We start from the raw sequence: 23704 nt of genomic DNA, 5'->3' as shown, positions 1-23704 counted from the left end.
CAGATTTCCTGGCTCTAGTGATTTTTTCGTCGTTTATTTTCCAACCACCAGACAGCGCTAGTTGGAAAAATTTTCACAACATCCCAGAATCGCCCCCATTTCCTGATAATGATTGTTTTGTTGTGGCTACGAAACCTCACCGAACACGTAAGGAATACCGAAATCTAGAATTTTGAGTACATTTCTAACGAAAAATTTAATTAATTTCCATATTGTACCAGTTAATTATGTAGTAATTGTTTGCCCAAGTATTTCAAGTCGTCATCCAGCTATGAGATCAATACCAGCTCTATTACTTACGGTAACCGTACTCCTCGTACAATTACAATACACTTATCATTTTAAAAGCGAACGAAATGTCGGTCTGGCCGAAAAGATCACCGCGCTCAAAGAAATGGCTGCCAAGAAAACCATAGTCAAGCTGAATAACTTTAAATTCAAGGACTACGTCAAATGGTCCGCCAGGAATTACTCGTTCGTCGTTATGTTCACCGCTATGGAACCTCATCGTCAATGTTCCATTTGCAGCGTCGTCAACGAAGAATTCCAAATCGCCGCTAAATCTTTCCAACTCACTCACGGCCTATCTGATAAACTATTCTTCGGAGTGATGGATTTCGACGACGGATCCGAAGTATTTCAGAGCTTACAAATCAACACCGCTCCAGTCATCGTGTACTTCCCACCCAAACGAAAGATCAGCAGGATAACCGATTTGCAACAACTCGACATGCAAAGAGTCGGTTTCTCGGCCGAAGCGATCGCTAGATGGATTACAGATAAGACAGATCTCGACTTCAAAGTATTCAGACCTCCTAACTACATCAGTACGTTCGCTCTGCTGACTATGTTCTTCATCGGATCGCTAGTTATGTACTTTAAACAAGAGAACTTCGAGTTTTTACAAAATCGAACCTTATGGGCCATAATAACGATCATATTTTGCCTGACGATGACCTCGGGCCAGATGTGGAATCATATTAGAGGTCCGCCATTCTACCATAAATCGCATCAAGGTGTCAGTTACATTCACGGATCATCCCAGGGACAATTTATCGCCGAAACGTATTTCATATTTTTACTCAACGGTTGTTTCGCCACTTGTGTTATAACGTTGATCGAGTCTAGCTACAGTGCTGAGCACAGTAGCGGTAAAAAAGCTACCACCGTTATATCTGTGATAATAGCCGCGTTCCTGTTCAGCGCTTTATTATCTATATTTAAAGCGAAAGCCGGTGGGTATCCGTATAGAGGACTGCTGTAACACTGTGATCTTTTTCAAACACCCAAGGTATTGCTCGTCACCACCGTTCAACCAATTCAGCGTTGCACAAATCCAGCAATCCTTTCCCTGTTTTTCGAGTCCGTTTACTTTTTATTATGTTCTGTTTGTTGATTCTGTGATTTTTCAAGTGTATAATTTTACGCCTTCATGTAGTCGTTAGGCGTTTACTTCTTTATTATTTTATACAACTATGGTCGCGCATTTGAAATGCTTAAATCGCTCTTTATTGTTAATCGTTTCTTCGGATACGTTTGTAATATAGGTTTATAGGTTCGCTATAATTATTATAGTTCTTATAGGTATATTTTTTCTCAATTTTTTTTCTTTCGTTTTGTACACTCGAGTTTCTGTTTTCTTGTTTCTTATTCGAGTATCGTTTATAGATGTACGTTGAACGTTACAATTATTCGAAGAAAAAATAAGCGTCAAAATGATCGTTTGTTATACATATGTTTTTTTTCTCAATAAAACAGTCAACTAGCATATGCAGAGTTCATATTTTTTTTCCTCGTCGTTACGCTTTACTATAATGGTGTTTGTTTTGTAAAATTTGTAATGGTAATTTTACCACATTTACAAGCTAAAATGAACTATTTACGTATTTCTGCGAGTACAAAAATACAAAGCCAAGTTGAATATACCGTAGCTTGCTCTCTGTCTAGCTCTGTGTAATTTTAAAGCTATTATTGCAGATGCACGACACAAGTGTGAGGATTCGTTTCGATTTTAATTTCTATATTTCACTCGCGGAAATGACCTAGTTTATCGCAGCTTTACAGCGTTTTGAATATCAATTATTACGGGGATGAACGACTGAAGTTTTACGTCAGTTTGTAATACATTATTGCTTTGTGTTATCTCTTTTCATGACGTGATAATTGGAATCGGCGATGTATTTTTACATCCTGCGTTGAATTGTAACGAACATATGGGGTTTGAAATTACCTATACTCGAATCAGTTTTTAATAAACTGTGTGATTTATTAAAGCAAGAATTTTTTTGCTAACCAGAGAATTTTTTGAACTGGCTCTATCTGATTTGAATGAACAAAACCGAGCTAGATCGAAAGAAGAGCATATCCTTAACACACCTTTAACTAAAAAATTCAGATCCTCAAGTTCAATTTTGGATTTTATAGCGAATTTTTTTAATTCAAAAAAGTAGGTAGTTATTAAACGACAATCTCAATCTGCACTTGTACATTGAGAAACCGAGAAGGGTTAGAAACTAACAAAGGCCAGTGTGTGGAGCCAGAAAGGCGAAACCAGGATGGGACAATGGGCAGGAAAGAGAGTGGGTAGACGCGACAGTATATGCAAATTACATAAAAGGATGAAATTCCTGGAAAGATGGTTATTGTTTAGGAAGGAGCCAGAATGAAACAGGAAGACAGGATCACGAGCTGCGCATTCGTTGTAGGTAGAGCATTAGTGTGAGATAGTGATTGTAAACAGAAAGACGAAATGCACCTCTGCAGTTCGTGATTTTTGTTCATAGTGAATCGGTAAGTAATTTTTTTAAACTAGGTACCTAGACCTACATAATTTATGCATTTCATACATAGTTATATGGAGTAATTGCACCCTCAGTTCGTACTCAATTTTTCTCCCAACAAAGTAATTTTGTAACCGAAAAAGCTCGAAAAAGTAATCGATCAGTAGCCAAAAAAGTGACAAAATGCGAGCTAAACATTTTAATACAGAAAAAAATTACAAAAAAAAAAAAAAAAAAAAAAACAGAACAAGTATCACGGATTGAAATTTATTTAATATTTGAAAAGTTGAACTATCGTACTTCGAAACTTTTTGACAATATTTTGGCAGCAAAGTAAGAATTTTGGCGTTTTAGCAATTCTGACGAAAAAGGCAATTCGTCAAAGAAATAAAAACGAGACTGACAATTTTTTAACATAAAGGAATGGTTTTCTGATAGTTTGTGACAATGAAAGCGAGGCATTTGGACAGTTAAAATTAAAGATTCGAAATCTTCTGAAAAAACGACTATTTTTGAAATCTAGTTGAAAAGCGAGGATTTTTTCACAGTTTTTGGCAAAAAGCACGATTTACACGATTTGATTAAAAAGAACTTTGTGAGAATTATTGGCAAAAAGAAATACTTTAACAGTTTCTGACGAATACCTAAACCGGGCTTTTAGATAATTTTGAAAAAAATTCAAAGCAAAAATCAATTGGTAATTTTAGTCAAAATCCGCAATTTTTGAGAATCCTAACAAGGGAACTTCTTGAGGTGTGCGCCTCCGATTTGAACGGGACCGTGATTTTTGGAAAGAGCATGTTCTAAAACCTCCATATGCAAATTTTCAGCTGCCCAAGTTCATTTTTCGATTTTTGGCGAATTTTTGAAAATCCAAAATTGGCTATTTTGGTGATTTATGCTTTTTTTTGAAAAGTACGTACTTGATCAGTAAAAATGTTCAAAATAAGTCCTAAAACTGATATTAACCCCTCAAATCCAAATTTCGCCATTTCCAGCCGTTCTGGAGGCTCCAGCGCGATTTTTCAATTTCTCCAGAATTTTGAATTTGCTCCACAAGGCGTGAATATGAAGTTGGGCAGCTAAAAATCGAGTTGTGTGTTATATTCGACCTGTTTAACGAATTTATCGACATTTGAGCCGATTCTGGAGCGGACGCCTCAAGAGTGGTTTTTTGACCAGCTTTTTTTCAAAATAAAAATATTCAAAAATCAAAAATTTCCCGTTTGCGAAAATTTTTTTGAAATTTGCGCGAATCGCTGTATTTTGAACACAACAAACCCCCTGAGGCCGAGTTCCGCCATTTCCAGCCATTCAGGAGCCTCCAGTGCGATTTTTCAATTTCTCCAGAATTTTGAATTCGCTCCAGAAGGCGTGAATATGAATTTGGGCAGCTAAAAATCGAGTTCTGTGTTATACTCGATCTGTTTAACGAATTTATCGACATTTGAGCCGATTCTGGAGTGGACAACTCAAGAGTGGTTTTTTGACCAGTTTTTTTTCAAAATAAAAATATTCAAAAATCAAAAATTTCTTGTTTGCGAGAAAATTTTTGAAATTTGCGCGAATCGCTGTATTTTGAACACAACAAACCCCCTGAGGCCGAGTTCCGCCATTTCCAGCCATTCTGGAGCCTCCAGTGCGATTTTTCAATTTCTCCAGAATTTTGAATTCGCTCCAGAAGGCGTGAATATGAATTTGGGCAGCTAAAAATCGAGTTCTGTGTTATACTCGATCTGTTTAACGAATTTATCGACATTTGAGCCGATTCTGGAGTGGACAACTCAAGAGTGGTTTTTTGACCAGTTTTTTTTCAAAATAAAAATATTCAAAAATCAAAAATTTCTTGTTTGCGAGAAAATTTTTGAAATTTGCGCGAATCGCTGTATTTTGAACACAACAAACCCCCTGAGGCCGAGTTCCGCCATTTCCAGCCATTCTGGAGCCTCCAGTGCGATTTTTCAATTTCTCCAGAATTTTGAATTCGCTCCAGAAGGCGTGAATATGAATTTGGGCAGCTAAAAATCGAGTTCGGTGTTATACTCGATCTGTTTAACGAGTTTATCCACATTTGAGCCGATTCTGGAGCGGACACCTCAAGAGTGGGTTTTTGACGAGCTTTTCTCATAAGTAAGTAATAAGAAATCAAAAAAAATAAAAATTTTACCGTTTTGAGGAAATTTTTGAAATTTGCGCGAATATCTGTATTTTGTGATAAACAAACCCCCTGAGACCGAATTTCGCCATTTCCAGCCATTCTGGAGGCTCCAGCGCGATTTTTCAATTTCTCCAGAATCTTCAATTTGCTCCAGAAGGCGTGAATATGAAATGAAGTTGGGCAGCTAAAAATCGAGTTGTGTGTTATACTCGACCTGTTTAACGAATTTATCCACATTTGAACCGATTCTGGAGCGGACACCTCAAGGGGGGGGGGGGGGGTTTGACCAGCTTTTTTCATAATAAAAATATCCAAAAATTAAAGGGAAGCCCAAGATAGGCTGGAAATGGCGAAATTCGCTCTCGTGTGGTTAATTAATGACGAAATACAGCTATTCGCGCAAATTTCAAAAATTTCCTCACAAACGGTAAAATTTTGATTTTTTTTTTGATTTCTTATTACTTATGAGAAAAACTGGTCAAAAACCCACTCTTGAGGTGTCCGCTCCAGAATCGGCTCGAATGTGAATCAATTCGTTAAACAGTTCGAGTATAACACAGAGCTCAATTTTTAGCTGTCCAACTTCATATTCACGCCTTCTGGAGCAAATTTTAAAATTCTGGAGAAATTGAAAAATCGCGCTGGAGCCTCCAGAATGGCTGGAAATGGCGAAATTCGGCCTCAGGGGGTTTGTTCATGACAAAATACTGACAATGAGATTCGCGCAAATTTCAAAAATTTTCTCGCAAACGGGAAATTTTTGACTTTTGAATATTTTTATTTTGAAAAAAAGCTGGTCAAAAACCCACTCTTGAGGTGTCCGCTGCAGAATCGGCTCAAATGTGGATAAATTCGTTAAACAGGTCGAGAACTCGATTTTTAGCTACCCAACTTCATATTCTCGCCTTCTGGAGAAATTGAAAAATCGCGCTGGACCCTCCAGAATGGCTGGAAATGGCGAAATTTGGATTTGGGGGGTTAATATCAGTTTTAGGACTTATTTTGAACATTTTTACTGATCAAGTACGTACTTTTTTTAAAAAAAACATAAATCACCAAAATAGCCAATTTTGGATTTTCAAAAATTCGCCAAAAATCGAAAAATGAACTTGAGCAGCTGAAAATTTGGATTTGGGGGTTTTAGAACATGCTCTTTCCAAAAATCGCGGTCTTGTTCAAATCGGAGGCGGACACCTCAAGAGGTTCCCTTGTAAGAGGTGAATTGCATTTTTTCGTATTTTTTTTCGAAAAGTGAGATTTTTCACAATGCAACTTTTGGCAATTTCAAGTAAAAAATTCAAGACTTTTCAACTGCAAAAAAAGTTATAATTTCTCAAGGGAAGGCTTTTGGACAATTTTTGGAAAAAAATGTTTAAAAAAACGAGAATTTTGACAGTTTTTTTGCAAAAAGCAAGACTGGCTATTTTTGAGAAAAAGCACGAATTTTTGGCAATTATTGATCTCAAAAATTGTACCTACTTACCTTTCGTAATCCTTGTTAAAAATGGAAGACATTTTTTGGTCATCATTTTTTTAGCTGAAAGTGACAATTTTTCTCAAAAAACGAGGCTACCTTTTTGGAAATTTTGACAAAAGGTGACATTTTTAGGTTATTTTTAGCAGAAAGGTAGACTTTAACTATTTTGCATTGTAGCCATTTAAAAAACAATACAAAAGAGTTTACCTACATACGTACCTAGGTCAATACTTTCCCAAATTGTTCACTTTACTAGTTATACTGATACCCATTTGTATTGGCATTTTTTTCTCTTTTCAACATGCATGCAAAAATTTAACTTTTGGAATTGAAAAAAAAAAAAAAACTTTAGTAAGCCTACGACTTAATCAAAATAGCAGAAAAAGTAATCAAAAGTTACTTTTAGTAACTTCAATAGGTACCCCCCACAACTTAGTGGCTTGAAAAGTGAACGATTACGAGCACTGAGCGAGGGCAAAAGCTTTGTTTCTAGAAGTAATGTTTTTTTTTTTTTTTTTTTTTTTTTTTTTTAATGAAAAGTGCGTTTTTTTGCTTAACATTTCTTATAGTAAAATTTGAATAATAGATATATTTTCTTAAAAACTTATTTAAAAAAAAAAAAAAACAGAAGCCCAGAAGGACCGAAGGCAAAAGCTGTAAAAAATTCGTACCTATTTTAAGAGATGAAAAAAAAATATTTTTTCATGGTGAGCGAGTCTACCTATTTTTTGACTGCACAATTTTAGAATTTGAATATTGAGTAATTAAAAATTTCAGTAATGAAATTAAAGAAAAGCAAAGCTGTTTTCAAACATTCATGTTTAGAGAGAGTGAATCCACCGCTGAATTAATTTCATCGTAATATCATTTTAATGCAAAGCGTAGGTATATGTACCTATTTATGGTTCTTTTTTGTAAGTGAAATTCCCTTTCAGCCATCCAATCAGCGTTATCTTTATTATTGTATTATGCTGCGATGTATAGGTACTTAATGTGTTTTAAAAAAAAAAACGGAAAATCTGAAATATGCCTTTTTTTGTTTTGTTTTACAGAAATTTTAGAACTACTTATCATTACACCTAGTTACTCTGCTACAGAGATGAGCCAGTCAAGCGCCTCCATTGTATTACCTACCAAAACAAAAACTTCAATTCCGGATTGGCATTGTACCACTATTGCACCATGGCGAAAAACATCGCAATTGTGGACAATCAAAGGTTTCAAAGAAAATCATTGTAAAGTTAACAAATCGATCCATTCGTCAAAATTCTTCAACGATTTAGATGACGACGTATACAAATGGCTCTTAACTATTGTGACTGACTACCAGAATCTCGAGGCTGCAGAAGATTACATTGGATTATTTTTGATACTAGGAGACAGAGACCCTTCCTATGACTATGACATATACGTCAACATGAAAATGTGTTTACTAGATGCTGAAGGAAATGAGGCACTTGGTCGTCAAACCCAAGTGCGATTCACTGTAGGCAATGATGTATACGGATAATATACGAATTTTGTTTCAAAGAAAGCATTATTCGATCCAGATCTAAACAACAAATTACTCATTGAAGATACATTAACCGTTTTCTGTGAAATTGAGTATACTGAAATGGAAGTCGACGATTTTCACTCGCAGCGGGGGCCTGAAGTGAAAGTAAAGATGTCTGACAATTTACCAAAAGGATTAGAACGTTTGTTGCATGATCAAACTTTTGTTGATGTAACTTTTGTAGTAGATGGCAAGAAATTCGGTGCTCTCAAAGGTATTTTAGCATCGCGTAGCCCCGTTTTTGAGGCTATGTTCAAACACGATATGCAAGAAAATAGATCGAACCAAGTTGACATCTCGGACATCCGTCCCGAAGTATTTGAAGAATTTTTACTCTTCATGTATACTGACAAAACTCCGAATTACAAAATGGTGACTGAGTTATTCGTAGTTGCTGACAAATATCAAGTCGAAGGTCTAAGGGTACTCTGCGAGGAAATTATATTAAAGGAGTTATCGATAGAGAACGCGTTCGATTTGTTATTTTTTGCTGATCTTCATGGAGCGGAACGATTGCTAACGAAGGTTGCATTTTATATCAAAACAAACCCTGCCAATCTTACGTCAACCCAGGAGTGGAAAAATGCAATTTTGACACATCCTCATCTATTTGATCTTGTGCATGGAGTATGTCAAGTCAAACGCCCTCGTGTACCATCAAAGCTTCAAGTTCCATCCTTAAGTGACACGTCCATTCAACGAAAATGGAAAAGATGAAAATTGATAGAAACCTACCTCTAGGTACTCGTACCTAGTTGAATCATTCTGCAATAGGCTAGGTTACTTTTTATAATGTACATAGGTGTTTTTATTTTGTAACATTTCTAATTACAATTTGTTCAACTCGTATTGTTCTGTTCATTCAATTAGATAAATTCGAAACCAAAAAAATCGAAGGAGTTTGAAAATTTCAAATGTTAATGGCTTCGGTTCCAACTGCTGTAGGCAAAAAATCGCTTCTTTCAAAGTACTGTACTATCAAAGGAGACCCCTATAAAAATCGTTCTAATTTAGAAAAAAAAAAAATATATATGAAGCCGGTGAGGGCGAGTTGAAAATTAAAAAAAATAATTATCAGTTATAACCTTTGAATGTAAGCATGGAATAATAATAAATAGATACATATATCCTATAAGAAAATCGAAAGAGTTTTTTTTTTGAGATTTGGTGAATCATTAGCGAACGAATTGAATTACTCAATTTTTGATGAATCATTCGCGAACAAATTGATTTGTATAAGCGACTCGTTCGCGAACGAATCGATTGATCATTTATTCAATTTTTGGTGAATCATTCGCGAACGAATTGGTTCATAAATTAAAGAATTGATCGATTCGTTGCTGGTCAATGGTTCTCTCAAAAAATTGATCAATTCGTTCATGAACGATTCACCAAAAATTGAGCGTCGTAAGTATAAGTTCTTTGTAGGTCGATAAGACTAACTCCCATTTTAGGGGAATCATTCATGAACGAATTGATCAATTTTTTGAAAGAACCATTTGCCAACGAATCGATCGATTCTTTAATTTATAAACCAATTCGTTCGCGAGTGATTCACAAAAAATGATTCAATTCGTTCGTGAATGATTCACTAAAAAACTGAAAATTGAGTAAATGAATCGATTCGTTCGCGAACAAGTCACTTATACGAATCAATTCGTTCGCGAATGATTCACTAAAAATCATTCAATTCGTTCGTGAATGATTCACTAAAAAACTGAAAATTGAGTAAATGAATCGATTCGTTCGCGAACGAGTCACTTATACGAATCAATTCGTTCGCGAATGATTCACTAAAAATCATTCAATTCCTTCGCGAATGATTCATCAAAAATTGAGTAAATGAATCGATTCGTTCGCGAACGAGTCACTTATACGAATCAATTCGTTCGCGAATGATTTATTAAAAATTGAGTAAATGAATCGATTCGTTCGCGAACAAGTCACTTATATGTACAAATCAATTCGTTCGCGAATGATTTATTAAAAATTGAGTAAAAGAATCGATTCGTTTGCGAACGAGTCACTTATACGAATCAATTCGTTGGCGAATGATTCACTAAAAATCATTCAATTCGTTCGCGAATGATTCATCAAAAATTGAGTAAATGAATCGATTCGTTCGCGAACGAGTCACTTATACGAATCAATTCGTTCGCGAATGATTCACTAAAAATCATTCAATTCCTTCGCGAATGATTCATCAAAAATTGAGTAAATGAATCGATTCGTTCGCGAACGAGTCACTTTTACGAATCAATTCGTTCGCGAATGATTTATTAAAAATTGAGTAAATGAATCGATTCGTTCGCAAACGAGTCACTTATACGAATCGAGTCGTTCGCGAATGATTCATCAAAAATTGAGTAAATGAATTGATTCGTTCGCGAACGAGTCGCTTATACGAATCAATTCGTTCGCGAACGAGTCGCTTATACGAATCAATTCGTTTGCGAACGAGTCGCTTATTCGAATCAATTCGTTCGCGAATGAGTCGCTTATACGAATCAATTCGTTCGCGAACGAGTCGCTTATACGAATCGATTCGTTCGCGAATGATCACCTAAAAATCAATCAGTTTGTTCAATCGCCAATCGGTTGTGAATGATTTGATTTGATTCACTTCGCTCGAAAATACGAGTAGATCAATTTCTATACAATAGTTTCACAAAAACCGAATGAATCGTAAATTAATTGATCCGTTTGCGAATGATTCACCAAGAAATCAATCAATTTATTTAATCGCCAATCGTTCGTAAATGATTCGATTCAATTATAAACAGATCAATTACTTTACTTTACAAAATATGTTTCAAAAAAAGTGAATCAATTCGAATGATTTTTATTTAAAGTCAAGTCGGTCTTCTCATCACGCTAAATACGTGAGTGTTTTTTTTCAATTTCTGTCTCTGTCTGTCTCTCTTTTTTTTTGATAAAAAATGTTCTTCTGCTCATAACAACTACATACTTGCCATTACCATTAATTTTTTTCAAAATACTCACGAGCTTTCCGCCCCGCTGAAAAATCACAAAATTCACTGCCTAATCGCTGGTAAATTATACGTATTTTAATTCTGGCAAAGGGGAGGGGGAGAGGGTCGAACATTTTCAAGAAAATCTATATCATACGTTGATCTTTGAAAGCACCTAAGGACCGAACTAATTCAACGAGTGAATTTTCACAAAATTTCTGCAGAAGGATCGAATGAAAAGTTGGATTTGAATTTTCGCAAGAAATTGGGGATTGATTCTCCATTGACTTGAGAAATTAACGAAACCCTCTGCTTCATCGAGTCGAGCATCAAGAAAAATTGTTCAAATACGATCATTCGTGCATTTTTGGTAATTTTTGTTCAACTTTTTTTACTTTTTACCAATTTTCAGTGATTTTGATGCTGACGAATTTTTTTAATTCAAAAAAGTGGTTTGAAGGACATCCTGCTCTTGCATATGGAGAAACCGAGAACGAGGAGGTTTAGAAACTAACAGAAGCCAGGGTGCCGAGTCTCAACTGTTTCAAGAGTGGATCAATAGACAGAAAAGAAGAAAGGATAGACGCGACGGGTACCCAAGTGAGTAGGTATGCAAGTACCTAGGTTCACAAAATGAAATTCCTGGAACGATGGATATTGTTTAGAAAGGAGCCAGACTGCCAGAATGAGACAAGAAGACAGGATTGAGACTTGCGAGCTGCGCATTCGTTGTAGAGCATCGGCGTGAGATGGGTGATTGTAAACAGAAAGCAGAAATGCACCATGCACCTCTTTAGTTTGTGATTTTTGGTCATAGTGAATCGGTAAGTAATTTTTTTAAACTAGGTAATTTATGCATTTTATAATTTATATATCACGAATAAGTTTAAAAAAAAATCAAGTACCTAAGTACATATTTCAATGTTTGCAGTGTATAAAAAAATGAGAAAAAAAGTAAGTGGATTATAGGTTACTTGATTAAAACACATATATTTTCACGAATTCGAAAACAATTACACTACGTTTCGGCACACAGCGCCTTCATCATGGTAAAACACTTTTTTGAACTTTTACCCCCTTTGGGAAGGTGCTGGGGGCCGTGGATGGGGTCCTATCGAAAATCTGACGTCATATTCGTGTCCAGCGTCTTCAAAACCATAGAATTCGATATATCACATGCCCCAGATTTCATTTTGAAAGTTTCGCCCAAAATTGGGGGTGGGGGTGCTCCCCCTCCATTGAGAGATCCCATCTCGAAACTTGAATATTTCGAAAAAGCATCAAAAGGTACATCTATGGAAATTTTTTCAAAATTTTAAATGGTAGCTCCCACTCACAGCGCTATTTTGAAATTTAAACTTTCAATTTGAAAGTTCAACTTTCAACTTTTGAAAATTTCAAAGTGCTTAAAAAGTTTTAAATGCAATGCCCTTTCGAACTGTGAAATCAGTTTTGATCAAAGTATCATAGTTTTGGAGGAATGGGCTGCTGAAGCTGAGTACCTCGTGACAATGTGAAAATAATGAAAGCCCCCCCCCCACCCGCCTCCTGAGGTGGCTGGGACCAAACTAATTGCGGGGCTCTTACTTACTGGGTGGGTATACCGGTATATATTGTAAAAAAAATTGAGCGAAATCGAAAGACATGACTCAAGATCGCCTTTTTTTGGTTGAGTTGGCATGGAATGACCTCACATAGAATCATTCTGGAATTTTTGTGAAAATGAACTAAAAAATTCTCAAATTAGTAAGTAAAAATTTTGATTTTTGACCTAGCTTGGTGTACTTGAAAGATTTGCATTCCCAAAATAGGGTTCTATAAATTTTGAAAATTTCTCACAAAAAGCTTCCGCACAAAAGTTGGAACTTTTTTTGATGTGAAAATTTTTCCAAAGTTGATCATAGGATTTTCAAAATTTTCATAGTATTGAATACCTATGTAGTTGAAAAAGTTAAATTTTCGATGACCTTGAAAAGTTTTACAAAAAATGATATTTTTCATTATTTATCTTGGATCGACACCTCTTCATTTTTGACCCAAAACTTTTTTGATTTGAAAATTATGTCACTCTCACATTTATTGTCACGACTTGCGCAGAAAATCATTTTTTAATTTTTCTCAAAATTTTTGATTTTAGCTTGAAAATTGTTTGACGGGATGTATGTAGATGTAGTAGGTACAAATAATTCAAAATTTTCAGGTTTTCATGTTGGCATTACTTAGAGAAACTTTTCGGAAAATTTTCGCATCGCTTCATCGAAAATTTATTTTAAAAATCGGGATAGAAAAAACGCCTATACCCATTTTGAGCATTTCCTCAAATTCCAAAGTGCTTAAATCGAAGTGCAGAGTAAATTTTGGATTTCCAGCTCCGTAAAGTGAACTTTTATGGAAATTTCGAGCCCTGAAAAATCTGCTCAAAGCTCTGATAATTTTCAAATTGTCCTCCAATGTGAAAAATATAGCCATAAATGAATTCTATAGCCCAAGAAACATATATTTTGATGTATCACAAAGCCATATTTGATGAATTCATAAATACCCCCCTGACGCCCCACCCCCCAAAAAATGAAAATTTTTAAAAATTTCGGTGCCTAAAAATCATCTTAGCCATAGAGCATTCCGTTAAACTGCTTGAAAATAATTTTTAACCCGATTTTGTAGCTTTTTATGAGAATTTAGCCCAAAAACATGAAATTTGTCAAATTTGCTCCCCTTTTGACCCAGCCTGGCGGGGCTTTGGCGGCACTTATGGGTCGGCAGACCGATATATTCGGATTCAGCGCGAAAAATGCTATAATTAGGCACCAATTTCAGCCATCAGCTTTCTCAGCTGAAAGTTTAGAAAAATTTTGAACTTTCGAGCTTTCACTGAGCTTTAAAGCAGCAGCTGCGGATCGGCAGACCTAGTGTTTTCAAAATAGGGGTATGTATACTAACTTTTGAGACCATCCCCAGCTTTCAGTTATTTCGGCCCAATCACAGTGGTATAGCTCTTGGACTTATACCTACCTACAGTTGACTTCATAGCGTATTGAAGGTGGTTTATTTGACATTATATTTGATTTTCAAAAATTCACCTTAGCGTTATCATAATTTTTGTATTACGTTAGGGTGTATAATGCCTTTGAAGAATGAAAATCTGAAATATGGCTTGTGTTTTGTTTTGTTTTACAGCAATTCAAGAAGTATCATTACACGTACTCTACTACAAAGATGAGCCAGTCAAGCGCCTCCAGCTCCACTGTATTGCCTACCAAAACAAGAACTTCGGTTACGGACTGGCATTGTACCACTACCGGCTCATGGCGAAAAATGTCACAATTGTGGACAATCGAAGGTTTTAAAGAATATCATTGTAAAGTTAACAAATTCCTCAAGTCAGCAATATTCTTCAACGATACCGATCCCTATAGATGGTGCTTAACCATCAAGATTGAGACTGACAACCAAAATCTCGAGGCTGAAGATTACATCGGATTTTTTTTACATCTAGACAGAGACGAAATAAACCACCCCGATGCCTTATTCGTCAACATAAAAATGTGTTTACTAGATGCTGAAGGAAATGAAGCCCTTCGTCGGTACACTCAAGTCCAACTCAGAACAGACAACGAAGACCCACCTCATCATGGATATCCGCATTTTGTTTCAAAGAAAGCGTTATTCGATCCTGATCCAAACAACAAGTTACTTATTGAGGACACATTAACAGTTTACTGCGAATTTGAGTATACTGAAATGGAAGTCAACGATTGTCACTCGCAGCGGGGGCCTGAAGTGAAAGTGAAAATTTCTGAAAATCTACCAAAAGGATTAGAACGTTTGTTGCGTGATCAAACTTTCGTAGATGTAACATTTGTAGTGGATGGCAAGAAATTCGGCGCTCTCAAAGGTATTTTAGCAGCACGTAGCCCCGTTTTTGAGGCAATGTTCAAACACGATATGCAAGAAAATAGATCGAACCAAGTTGACATCTCGGACATCCGTGCTGAAGTATTTGAAGAATTTTTACTCTTCATGTATACTGACAAAACTCCAAATTACAAACTGGTGACAGAGTTACTCGTAGTTGCTGACAAATATCAAGTCGAAGGTCTAAGGATACTCTGCGAAGAAATTATATCGAAGGAATTATCGGTAGAGAACGCGATCGATTTGTTATTTTTTGCTGATCTTCATAAGGCGGAAGGATTGCTAAAGCAAGTAGCATTTTATATCAAAACAAACCCTGCCAAACTTACGTCAACCCAGGAGTGGAAAAATGCAATTTTGACGCATCCTCATCTATTTGATCTAGTAAATGGAGTATGTCAAGTCAAACGCCCTCGTGTATCATCAAAGCTTCAAGTTCCATCCTTAAGTGACACTTTCATCCAACGAAAATGGAAAAGGTGAAAATTGATAGAAACCTGGTTACTTTTTTTTATTTTGTATTGTACCTACATATTTACGAATGTGTTCTTATTTTGTAATATTTCGAATTACAATTAGCTCAAATTGTATTGTTAACTTCATTCAATTAGAATTAGAGGTCACTCCACGTCAATGCGACCAAGAAGTGGTAAGGGAGATCGACGATTTTTCTGAATTTTTTCCTCTGGAAAGTGACCCATATTTTTACATAATCCATTGAAAAGGTTCGTGAAAATGTTGAAAACCCCCTTTCACTCGATTAAATGAAGTCATCACAAAAAAAAATCAAAATTCGAAAAAATTCAATTTTCAATTCCAAACATCACAAAAAGTCTAAATTTATTCAGTTGTCTTATTTTGACCTCTTTCTGGCGTATTTCATGAAAAAGTTGATAAAAATTACACTCGTAGCAAAAAAAATTAAAATTCGTTCATTTTTTGAATCTTAACAAATTTTGATTTTCTGGTGATGAGTTAATTTATAATCGAGTGAAAGGGGTTTTCAACTTTTTCAAAGCTTTATATGTATGTAAAAATAGGGGTCAAATGGGTCTGCAACTACACTAATCAAAACTTTTTTCCATGTTTTAAGTCAAGACATCGTTTTTTTTTCCGCAAACTTAAAATTTTTTTAAATCGACTTTGCGACATAGTGCCATCCCAATTTTTTAATAATATGTTGTTCAGCATAAAAACTTGTCGATAATACATTTTTTTCTGAATTTTCGAGAGTCGGAACAATATAAAAACTATGTTTTAAACTTCTCGAGCTAATTTTTTGTACGAAAAAAAGTGGCAACACCCTAACTACATATTAGTCCGGCATATGACAATTGGAGTAATTGCACCCCCCCCCCCGAGGATCCTCCGGGACAGCTTTTTTATTAAAGGGGACATCCTAAAGAACATTTTTAAGCAAACTTGCCAAAAAAAAGTTGGCCTTAGTTACAAAATGGCGGCCATTTTGATTGACAGGAGAGCCGAAATCGCAGATTTTGCGTTTCAACATAGGACTTGCCCGAAATTTCTCAAACCTTACAAAGGTAAATCGAAAGATCATGCAAAAATTCATCACCTGTCAAAACTTCAAGTGCTAAAGTGCGTTTTTCGATTTTTGGCGAATTTTTAAAAATCCAATTCAGGCCAAAAATGAGGAAAAAAAATCAAAATTTTACCAAATTGACCAAGAAAGCTGAAATTTGGGATATACCCTATATACCCTATTCTCGACATGCCAAATCGATTAGAAACGGTTTCAACCCGTTTTGAGCAGTTCTGGAGCCTCCAGCAGATTTTTGAAACTCGGAATTCCCACAAAATTCCTTCAAATTGGAGTTGTAAAGCTGAAATTTATTCTGCAAACTAATTTCAATACGTTACGAAGTACTGCAGGTGAATTTCAAGTCGTTTTGGAGCCTCCACAGACTTTTTGAATATTCCTGAAGCCTCCAGCAGATTTTTGAAACTTTAAATATTCACAAAATTTCATAAAATGGAGATGGAAAGCTGAAATTTACCCTACACTCCAATTTTAACACCCTCTGAAGACGACTTCAGATGGGTTCAAGTCATTTTAGAGCCTCCAGCGACTTTTTGAAAATTCCTGAAGCCTCCGGCAGATTTTTGAAACTTTAAATTTTTACAAAATTTCATGAAATGGAGATGGAAAGCTGAAATGTACTCTACACTCCAAGTTTAACACCCTCTGAAAACGGCATCAGGTAGTTTCAAGTCATTTTAGAGCATCCAGCGATTTCTGGAGCCTTCAGTAGATTTTTGAAACTTGAAATTCCCGCAACATTAATTTATCAACTGGAGTTGGCAAGCTGTAATTTACTTCGCAGACTACATGGTGGTTTCAAATAGTTTTGAAGCTTCCAGCTACTTTTAAGAAATTTCAATTTTCCAAAAAAACGCCATACAACCTTTCAAAAAGTCACTGGAGGCTCCAAAACGACTTAAAATCCACCAACAGCCAACTTCGTAGAGTATTGAAATTTTCAAGTTTCAAAAATCTACTGGGGGCTCCAGTAATTTTCAAAAAAGTCGCTGGAGGCTTTAAAATGACTTGAACCTACCTGAAGTAGTCTTCACAGGGTGTTAAAATTGGAGTGTAGAGTACATTTCAGCTTTCCATCTCCATTTGATGAAATTTTGTGAAAATTTAATGTTTCATACATCTGCTGGAGGCTACAGGAATTTTCAGAAAGTCGCTGGAGGCTCCAAAACGACTTGAAATTCATCTGCAGTACTTTTTAGCGTATTGAAATTAGTTTTTAGAATTAATTTCAGCTTTACAACTCCAATTTAATGGAATTTTGTGGGAATTTCGAGTTTCAAAAATCTGCTGGAGGCTCCAGAACTGCTCAAAACGGGTTGAAACCGTTTCCAATCGATTTGGCATGTCGAGAATGGGGTATATCCCAAATGTCAGCTTTCTTGGTCAATTTGGTAAAATTTTGATTTTTTTCCTCATTTTTGGCCTGAATTGGATTTTTAAAAATTCGCCAAAAATCGAAAAACGCACTTTAGCACTTGAAGTTTTGACAGGTGATGAATTTTTGCATGATCTTTCGATCTACCTTTGTAAGGTTTGAAAAATTTCGTGCAAGTCCTATGTTGAAACACAAAATCTGCGATTTCGGCTAACTTGCCAATCAAAATGGCCGCCATTTTGTAAGGCCAACTTTTTTTCGGGCAAGTTTGCTTAAAAATGTTCCTTAGGATGTCCCCTTTAAGAAAAAAATTGTCCCGGAGGATCGGCGAGGGGGGGGGGTGGTGCAATTACTCCTATTGTCATATGCCGGACTATAAGGACCGAACTACTTCAACGAATGAATTTTCAAAAATTTCTGCAAAAGGATCGAACGAAATGTTGGATTTGAATTTTCGAAAAAAATGGCTATCGATTCTTCATTGACTTGAGAAATTAACGAAACCCTCGTCTGCTTCATCGAGCATCACGCAAAAATTGTTCTAATAATGATCATTCGGGCATTGTTGGCAATTTTTGTTCAACTTTTATTGCTTTTTACCAATTTTCAGTGATTTTTATGTTTTTTTTGTAATTTTTACATCATTTCAGTTTTCAGTACCTTTCTGGATTTAATTCTTACACCATTTTAATACTTTCATTTCTATTTTTGAAGAATTTTTTTAATTCAAAAAAAGTGGTTTGAAAGACAATCTGTACTCGCAAATGGAGAAACTGAGAAGGTTTAGAAACTAACAAAAGCGAGGGTGTAGAGTCAGGAGTGGAACAATGGACAGGAAAGAGAAAGGGCAGACGCGACAGGTAAGTGAGTATGCAAGTACCTATACCTACCTATATAGGTACACAAAAAGAAATTCTTGGAAAGATGGATATTGTTTAGAAAGGAGCCAGACTGCCAGAATAAAACATGAAGTGATGAAGACAGGATCGCGAGCTCCTCATTCGATGTAGAGCATCAGTGTGTGATAGTGACTGTAAACAGAAGGAAGAAATGCACCTCTGTGGTTCGTGATTTTTGATCATAGTGAATCGGTAAGTAATTTTTTTTAACAAGGTAATTTATGCATTTTATAAAATTACTAATATCGTCCGGCATATGGCATCTGTGGAGTAATTGAACCCCCCCCCCCTCCTCATTCCACTCCACCAAAGCATCAGATTTTTGAAACTTTATTTACACAAAATTATTTCATCAAATGATGCTGAAGATTTACACTGCACTCAATTTAAACACGCTATTGAGTTGACTGCTGCATGGTGAGTTTATTTTGGAGCCTCCACCGACTTTTTGAAAATTCTTGAAGCCTTCAATAGATTTTTGAAACTTGAAATCTCCACAAAATTTCATCAAATGTAGGTGAAGAGCCAAAATTTGCTGTGTAAACTATCTTCAATACGCTATGAAGTTGACTGCAGGTAGATTTCAAGTCGTTTTGGACCCCTCGGAAACTTTTTGTATATCTATTACTGGAGCCTTCAGCAGATTTTTGATACTCGAGATTTTCACTAAATTTCATCAAATAGGGTTATGTGTAGTTGGTTTCAAGTCGTTTCGAAGCTTCCAGCTACGTACTTTTTGGACCTTCATGCCCTATAAGGTACCCGATATTTTTTTCAAAATCGGTGTATTCCAGTTTGAAACATTATTTTTGTCCAGTGTCCATCGATCTCATCATACCCTTTCGCCTCTGTTTGAAATACATAGATAGATGAAATTCAGTTGAAACCTTATTTTTGACATGAACCCTTTCCCTTTGAGACCCGAGAAGAATCTGACGGATAAAAATTGAAAAATATTATTACATAAGGTTATGTACATATATGAGAAGGAGTAGGTCTTCGTTAAGATGGTTTTTTGAAAAAATTGAGGTTTACTCAAATTTTGGAATTTCAGAAAATCCTAAAAATGGGCATTTTTTCTGTTCCGATTTCTGAAATAAATTTTCAATGTAGGGATACGAGAATTATCCTAAAAAGTTCTTTAGGTAATACCAACATAAAAATCCAAAAATTTTGAATAGCATATTATGTCAACTATTGTTGAAGCCAAAATTCAAAATTTTGAGAATAAATAAAAAATGATTTTTTGCGTAAGTTGTGACAATTACAAATGTGGGGTGACATAATTTTCGAATCAAAAAAATTTTTGGTCAAAAATAAAGAGATTGATAGTGGGGACATTTTTATTTTAAAAAAAATATACGTATGCACATATGTATTTTGTAATTTTTGTAAATTGAGATCAAAGTGTTCTATGGAAATAGTATATTACACAACGAGGGCCGAAAAAATCACTTTTTCTCCGAGTTTAGTGAAGTAATTTTTCCTGAACGAGGGTGGAAAGTACTTATTTTTACACCCGAGCGATTCTCGCGAGGTTAGAAAAGTAGTACTTTTCACCCCTAGATAGGAAAATATAATTTTTTGTAAAAAGGAGATTCTATAAAATGAAAAGTTTCACAGAGAGCTGAGATATAAAAAAAAATCGTACACAAAAGTTCAAAATTTTTAAGAAATTAAAAATTCACCAGACACCTAGAATCAAGCCCCACAGCTCCGCCAAAAAAATCGGAGAAATGACCGGTTTGCGTCATTCCTCGCCGTTTGATTACCTCTAAACATGATCTGATTTTGAAAAGAATCGAAGACTCTCCGTGGCCCTCGTGCAAAAATCTGCCGATTTGGCATGGAATGACCCACGTACAGTCGTACATATTAGTCCGGCATATGACAATAGGAGTAATTGCAGCCCCCCACCGCCGATCCTCCGGGACAACTTTTTTCTTAAAGGGGACATCCTAAGGAACATTTTAAAGCACACTTGCCCAAAAAAAAGTTGGCCTTACTTACAAAATGGCGGCCATTTTGTAAGTAAGGCCAATTTTTTTTTTTGGAAAGTTTGCTTTAAAATGTTCCTTAGGATGTGCCCTTTAAGAAAAAAGTTGTCCCGGAGGATCGGTGCGGGGGGGTGCAATTACTCCTATTGTCATATGCCGGACTATTAGTGCTATCATCATTCGTGTATGCACATAAATCGTGTTAGGGTAGCTAAATAATGTCTTTAAAGCATGAAAATCTGAAAGCGTTTTGTTTTGTTTTACAGAAATTCGACAAGTACAATTACACCAACACTGCTACAGAGATGAGCCAGTCCAGCGCCTCCGTTATATTACCTACCAAAACAAAAACTTCAATTCCCCATTGGCGTTGTATCACTGACGACCAATGGGAAAAAACGTCACAATTGTGGACAATCAAACGTTTTAAAGAGTATCACTGTAAAGTTAACAAACGAATGACCTCGACAAGATTCATTGGAAGTACATATCCGGGTTTCAGGTGGTACTTGACCGTTGCGACTAACAACCTGAATCTTGAAGTCGATTATATCGGGATATTTTTGGATCTTGAGACTGACGAAGATATCAATGAGATATTGGCCAACGTGTCGATTTGTTTACTAGACGACAAAGGAAATGTAGCTTTTGGTCGTCAAACCGAAGTGATATTCACACCAGGCAATTATCCAAATGGATATCCGTATTTTATTTCAAAAAAGGAATTATTCGATCCAGATCCGAACAACAAATTACTCATTGACGATACATTAACAGTTTTCTGCGAACTCGAGTTTGCTCCAATGGATGAGTACACGAATGTGCCACATCTGCAGGATGGAGTGAAAGATACAATTGCTGACAATCTACCAAAAAGATTACAACGTTTGTTGCATGATCAAACTTTGGTAGATGTAACTTTTGTGGTGGATGGCAAGAATTTCGGTGCTCACAAAAGTATCTTAGCAGCGTGTAGTCCCGTTTTTGAGGCCATGTTCAAACACGATATGCAAGAAAATAGATCGAACAAAGTTAACATCTCGGACATCCGTTCCGAAGTATTTGAAGAATTTTTACAGTTCATGTATACTGACAAAACTCCAAATTGCAAACTGGTGACAGAGTTATTCGTAGTTGCTGACAAATATCAAGTCGAAGGTTTACGGGTACTCTGCGAAGAAATGATATGGAAGGAATTAACGGTAGAGAACGCCATCAATTTGTTATTTTTTGCTGACCTTCATAAGGCGAAAGGATTGCTAACGCGAGTTGCATTTTATATAAAAACAAACCCTGCCAATCTTACGTCAACCCAGTCGTGGAAAAATGCAATTTTGACACATCCTCATCTCTTTGATCTAGTAAATGGAATATGTGAAGTCAAACGCCCTGCTGTATCATCAAAGCTTCAAGTTCCATCCTTAAGTGACATGTCCATCAAACGAAAACGGAAAAGGTGAAAACTGACAGAAACCTACCTTTAGGTACTCGTACCTAGTTCCCTAGTTGAATCATTCTTCAATAGGCTAGGTTACTTTTTGTAATGTACATTTTATCTACCTACTCCTATGAGTGTTCTTATTTTGTAACATTTCGAATTACAATTAGCTCAACTCGTATTGTTCAGTTCATTCAATTAGGTAAATTCGAAACCAAAAAAAAATCAAAGGAGTTTGAAAATTTCAAATACTGATGGCCCCGTTCCAATTGCTGCATGCAAAAAAAATCTCTTGATGTACGGAATAATAATATCTACATTTTAAAAAAAATCACGAGGTTCTTTTTGTTTTTTTTTTTTTTTTTTGAGGAAAAAATTTTTCAAACATGACAAATTTTAGAAGTTCATTTTTAGTCACTTTTCTTACGATTTAAAATCACTGAAAACATTCGAAAACTCGCTGGAAGCTCCAAAATTGATCAAATTGCGAGACTTGATTTCTTTCGCTTTTTTTTGTTGAAATTTACAAATTTTTGATCGAAAATTCACTTTTGAACTGCAACTCGTGGAATTTCGTGGTAAACATTTAAAACATTCGAGAGGACGCCCAATGAGCACCGATCAAAGTAATAGCTGTTTTTAATGTCCATTTTGGGCCTTATCATTGTTATTTGAGCTTTATGGAGAAAATTGAAAAATCGATGGGGCTCTGGAAGTGCCCTAAACTAGTAGTTGTTGATAAGAGGAAGTAGGAATTATTCGCGTTGGTTCACTTTTGTTACTAAAAAAATGATATTTCATTTTTTTTAAATTTTAATCGCCCTTAAAAAACTTTCTTGAATTTTTTTAATTTTTAAAAAATACGCCAAAAATCAAAAAATGAACTTCAGAACTTGAAATTTTGCTAACAGGGGTTTTAGGACATTCTCTGTCTAACTAGCTTGGCTTTTTCGTTCAAATCGAAGAGCGCCAGTTCAGAAGGCTCCCTAGTAAAAAAATTCGAAAAGTCTGACGGATCGAAAATTAGTGCCTCCTTTCAAAATGTGTATTAGGTATAAGGGTCATTCCACGTCAATTGGACCAAGAAGTGGTAGGGGGTTCGGCGATTTTTTTGAAATTTTTCCTGTGGAAAGACCTTTCGAAGGGATGACCAATGGCGCAAATCGCAGCCCTCTGGACCATTTTTAAAGGCAGCCCAGAGGGTGTCAAAGTTTTCAGTGATCCTAAAATATCATCCATTTCAGCAGTGGATTACTCAATAACCGCGATACCTACCAAAATGGAACTTTTCCTCATAGTTAGGGTGTTTAGAAGGTTTTTTGGTGATATCATAAAAATCAGTGTTGCCACTTTTTTTCGTACAAAAAATTAGCTCAAAAAGTTTCGAAACGTAGTTTTCATATCGTTCCGACTCTCAAAAATTCTGAAAAAAATATATTATGGATAACTTTTCATGTTGAACAACATATTAAAAAATTGGGATGGTACCATATTGCAAAGTTGGTATAAAAAATTTAAAGTTTGCGAAAAAATGCGATTTTTTTTATTAAAATTATGAAAAAAAGTTTTGATAGGTG

General features: G+C 35.6%; 4 protein-coding genes across 4 annotated transcripts; all 4 read left to right on the top strand.

Annotated features, from left to right (window-relative positions):
- The first annotated feature begins 108 nt into the window (after positions 1 to 108).
- LOC135837508 (tumor suppressor candidate 3-like) lies at positions 109 to 1768 on the top strand. The gene has a single exon (XM_065352815.1). It carries the CDS (start codon positions 272 to 274, stop codon positions 1262 to 1264), a length of 993 nt encoding a protein of 330 aa, XP_065208887.1. The 5' UTR covers positions 109 to 271; the 3' UTR covers positions 1265 to 1768.
- A 6313-nt stretch (positions 1769 to 8081) lies between these two features.
- On the top strand, positions 8082 to 8687 carry LOC135838243 (speckle-type POZ protein-like). Its single transcript, XM_065353862.1, has one exon. The coding sequence runs from the start codon at positions 8082 to 8084 to the stop codon at positions 8685 to 8687; it is 606 nt and encodes a 201-aa protein (XP_065209934.1).
- Positions 8688 to 11614: 2927 nt separating this feature from the next.
- On the top strand, positions 11615 to 15445 carry LOC135838214 (speckle-type POZ protein-like). The gene is made up of 2 exons (XM_065353844.1): positions 11615 to 11766; positions 14120 to 15445. The coding sequence occupies exon 2, from the start codon at positions 14159 to 14161 to the stop codon at positions 15338 to 15340; it is 1182 nt and encodes a 393-aa protein (XP_065209916.1). The 5' UTR covers positions 11615 to 11766; positions 14120 to 14158; the 3' UTR covers positions 15341 to 15445.
- A 3301-nt stretch (positions 15446 to 18746) lies between these two features.
- On the top strand, positions 18747 to 22308 carry LOC135834297 (speckle-type POZ protein-like). Its single transcript, XM_065348145.1, has 2 exons — positions 18747 to 18884; positions 20956 to 22308. Exon 2 carries the CDS (start codon positions 20995 to 20997, stop codon positions 22147 to 22149), a length of 1155 nt encoding a protein of 384 aa, XP_065204217.1. The 5' UTR covers positions 18747 to 18884; positions 20956 to 20994; the 3' UTR covers positions 22150 to 22308.
- The last annotated feature ends 1396 nt before the right edge of the window (positions 22309 to 23704 follow it).

The sequence above is a fragment of the Planococcus citri genome, chromosome 2, assembly GCF_950023065.1.
Source record: "Planococcus citri chromosome 2, ihPlaCitr1.1, whole genome shotgun sequence".
Lineage (NCBI taxonomy): Eukaryota > Metazoa > Arthropoda > Insecta > Hemiptera > Pseudococcidae > Planococcus > Planococcus citri.
This window is presented reverse-complemented; position numbering and strand designations above follow the sequence as displayed.

Coding starts and splice junctions, on each gene's coding strand:
- LOC135834297 (XM_065348145.1), top strand. CDS start 20,995: ATGAGCCAGTCCAGCGCCTCCGTTATATTACCTACCAAAACAAAAACT.
- LOC135837508 (XM_065352815.1), top strand. CDS start 272: ATGAGATCAATACCAGCTCTATTACTTACGGTAACCGTACTCCTCGTA.
- LOC135838243 (XM_065353862.1), top strand. CDS start 8,082: ATGTCTGACAATTTACCAAAAGGATTAGAACGTTTGTTGCATGATCAA.
- LOC135838214 (XM_065353844.1), top strand. CDS start 14,159: ATGAGCCAGTCAAGCGCCTCCAGCTCCACTGTATTGCCTACCAAAACA.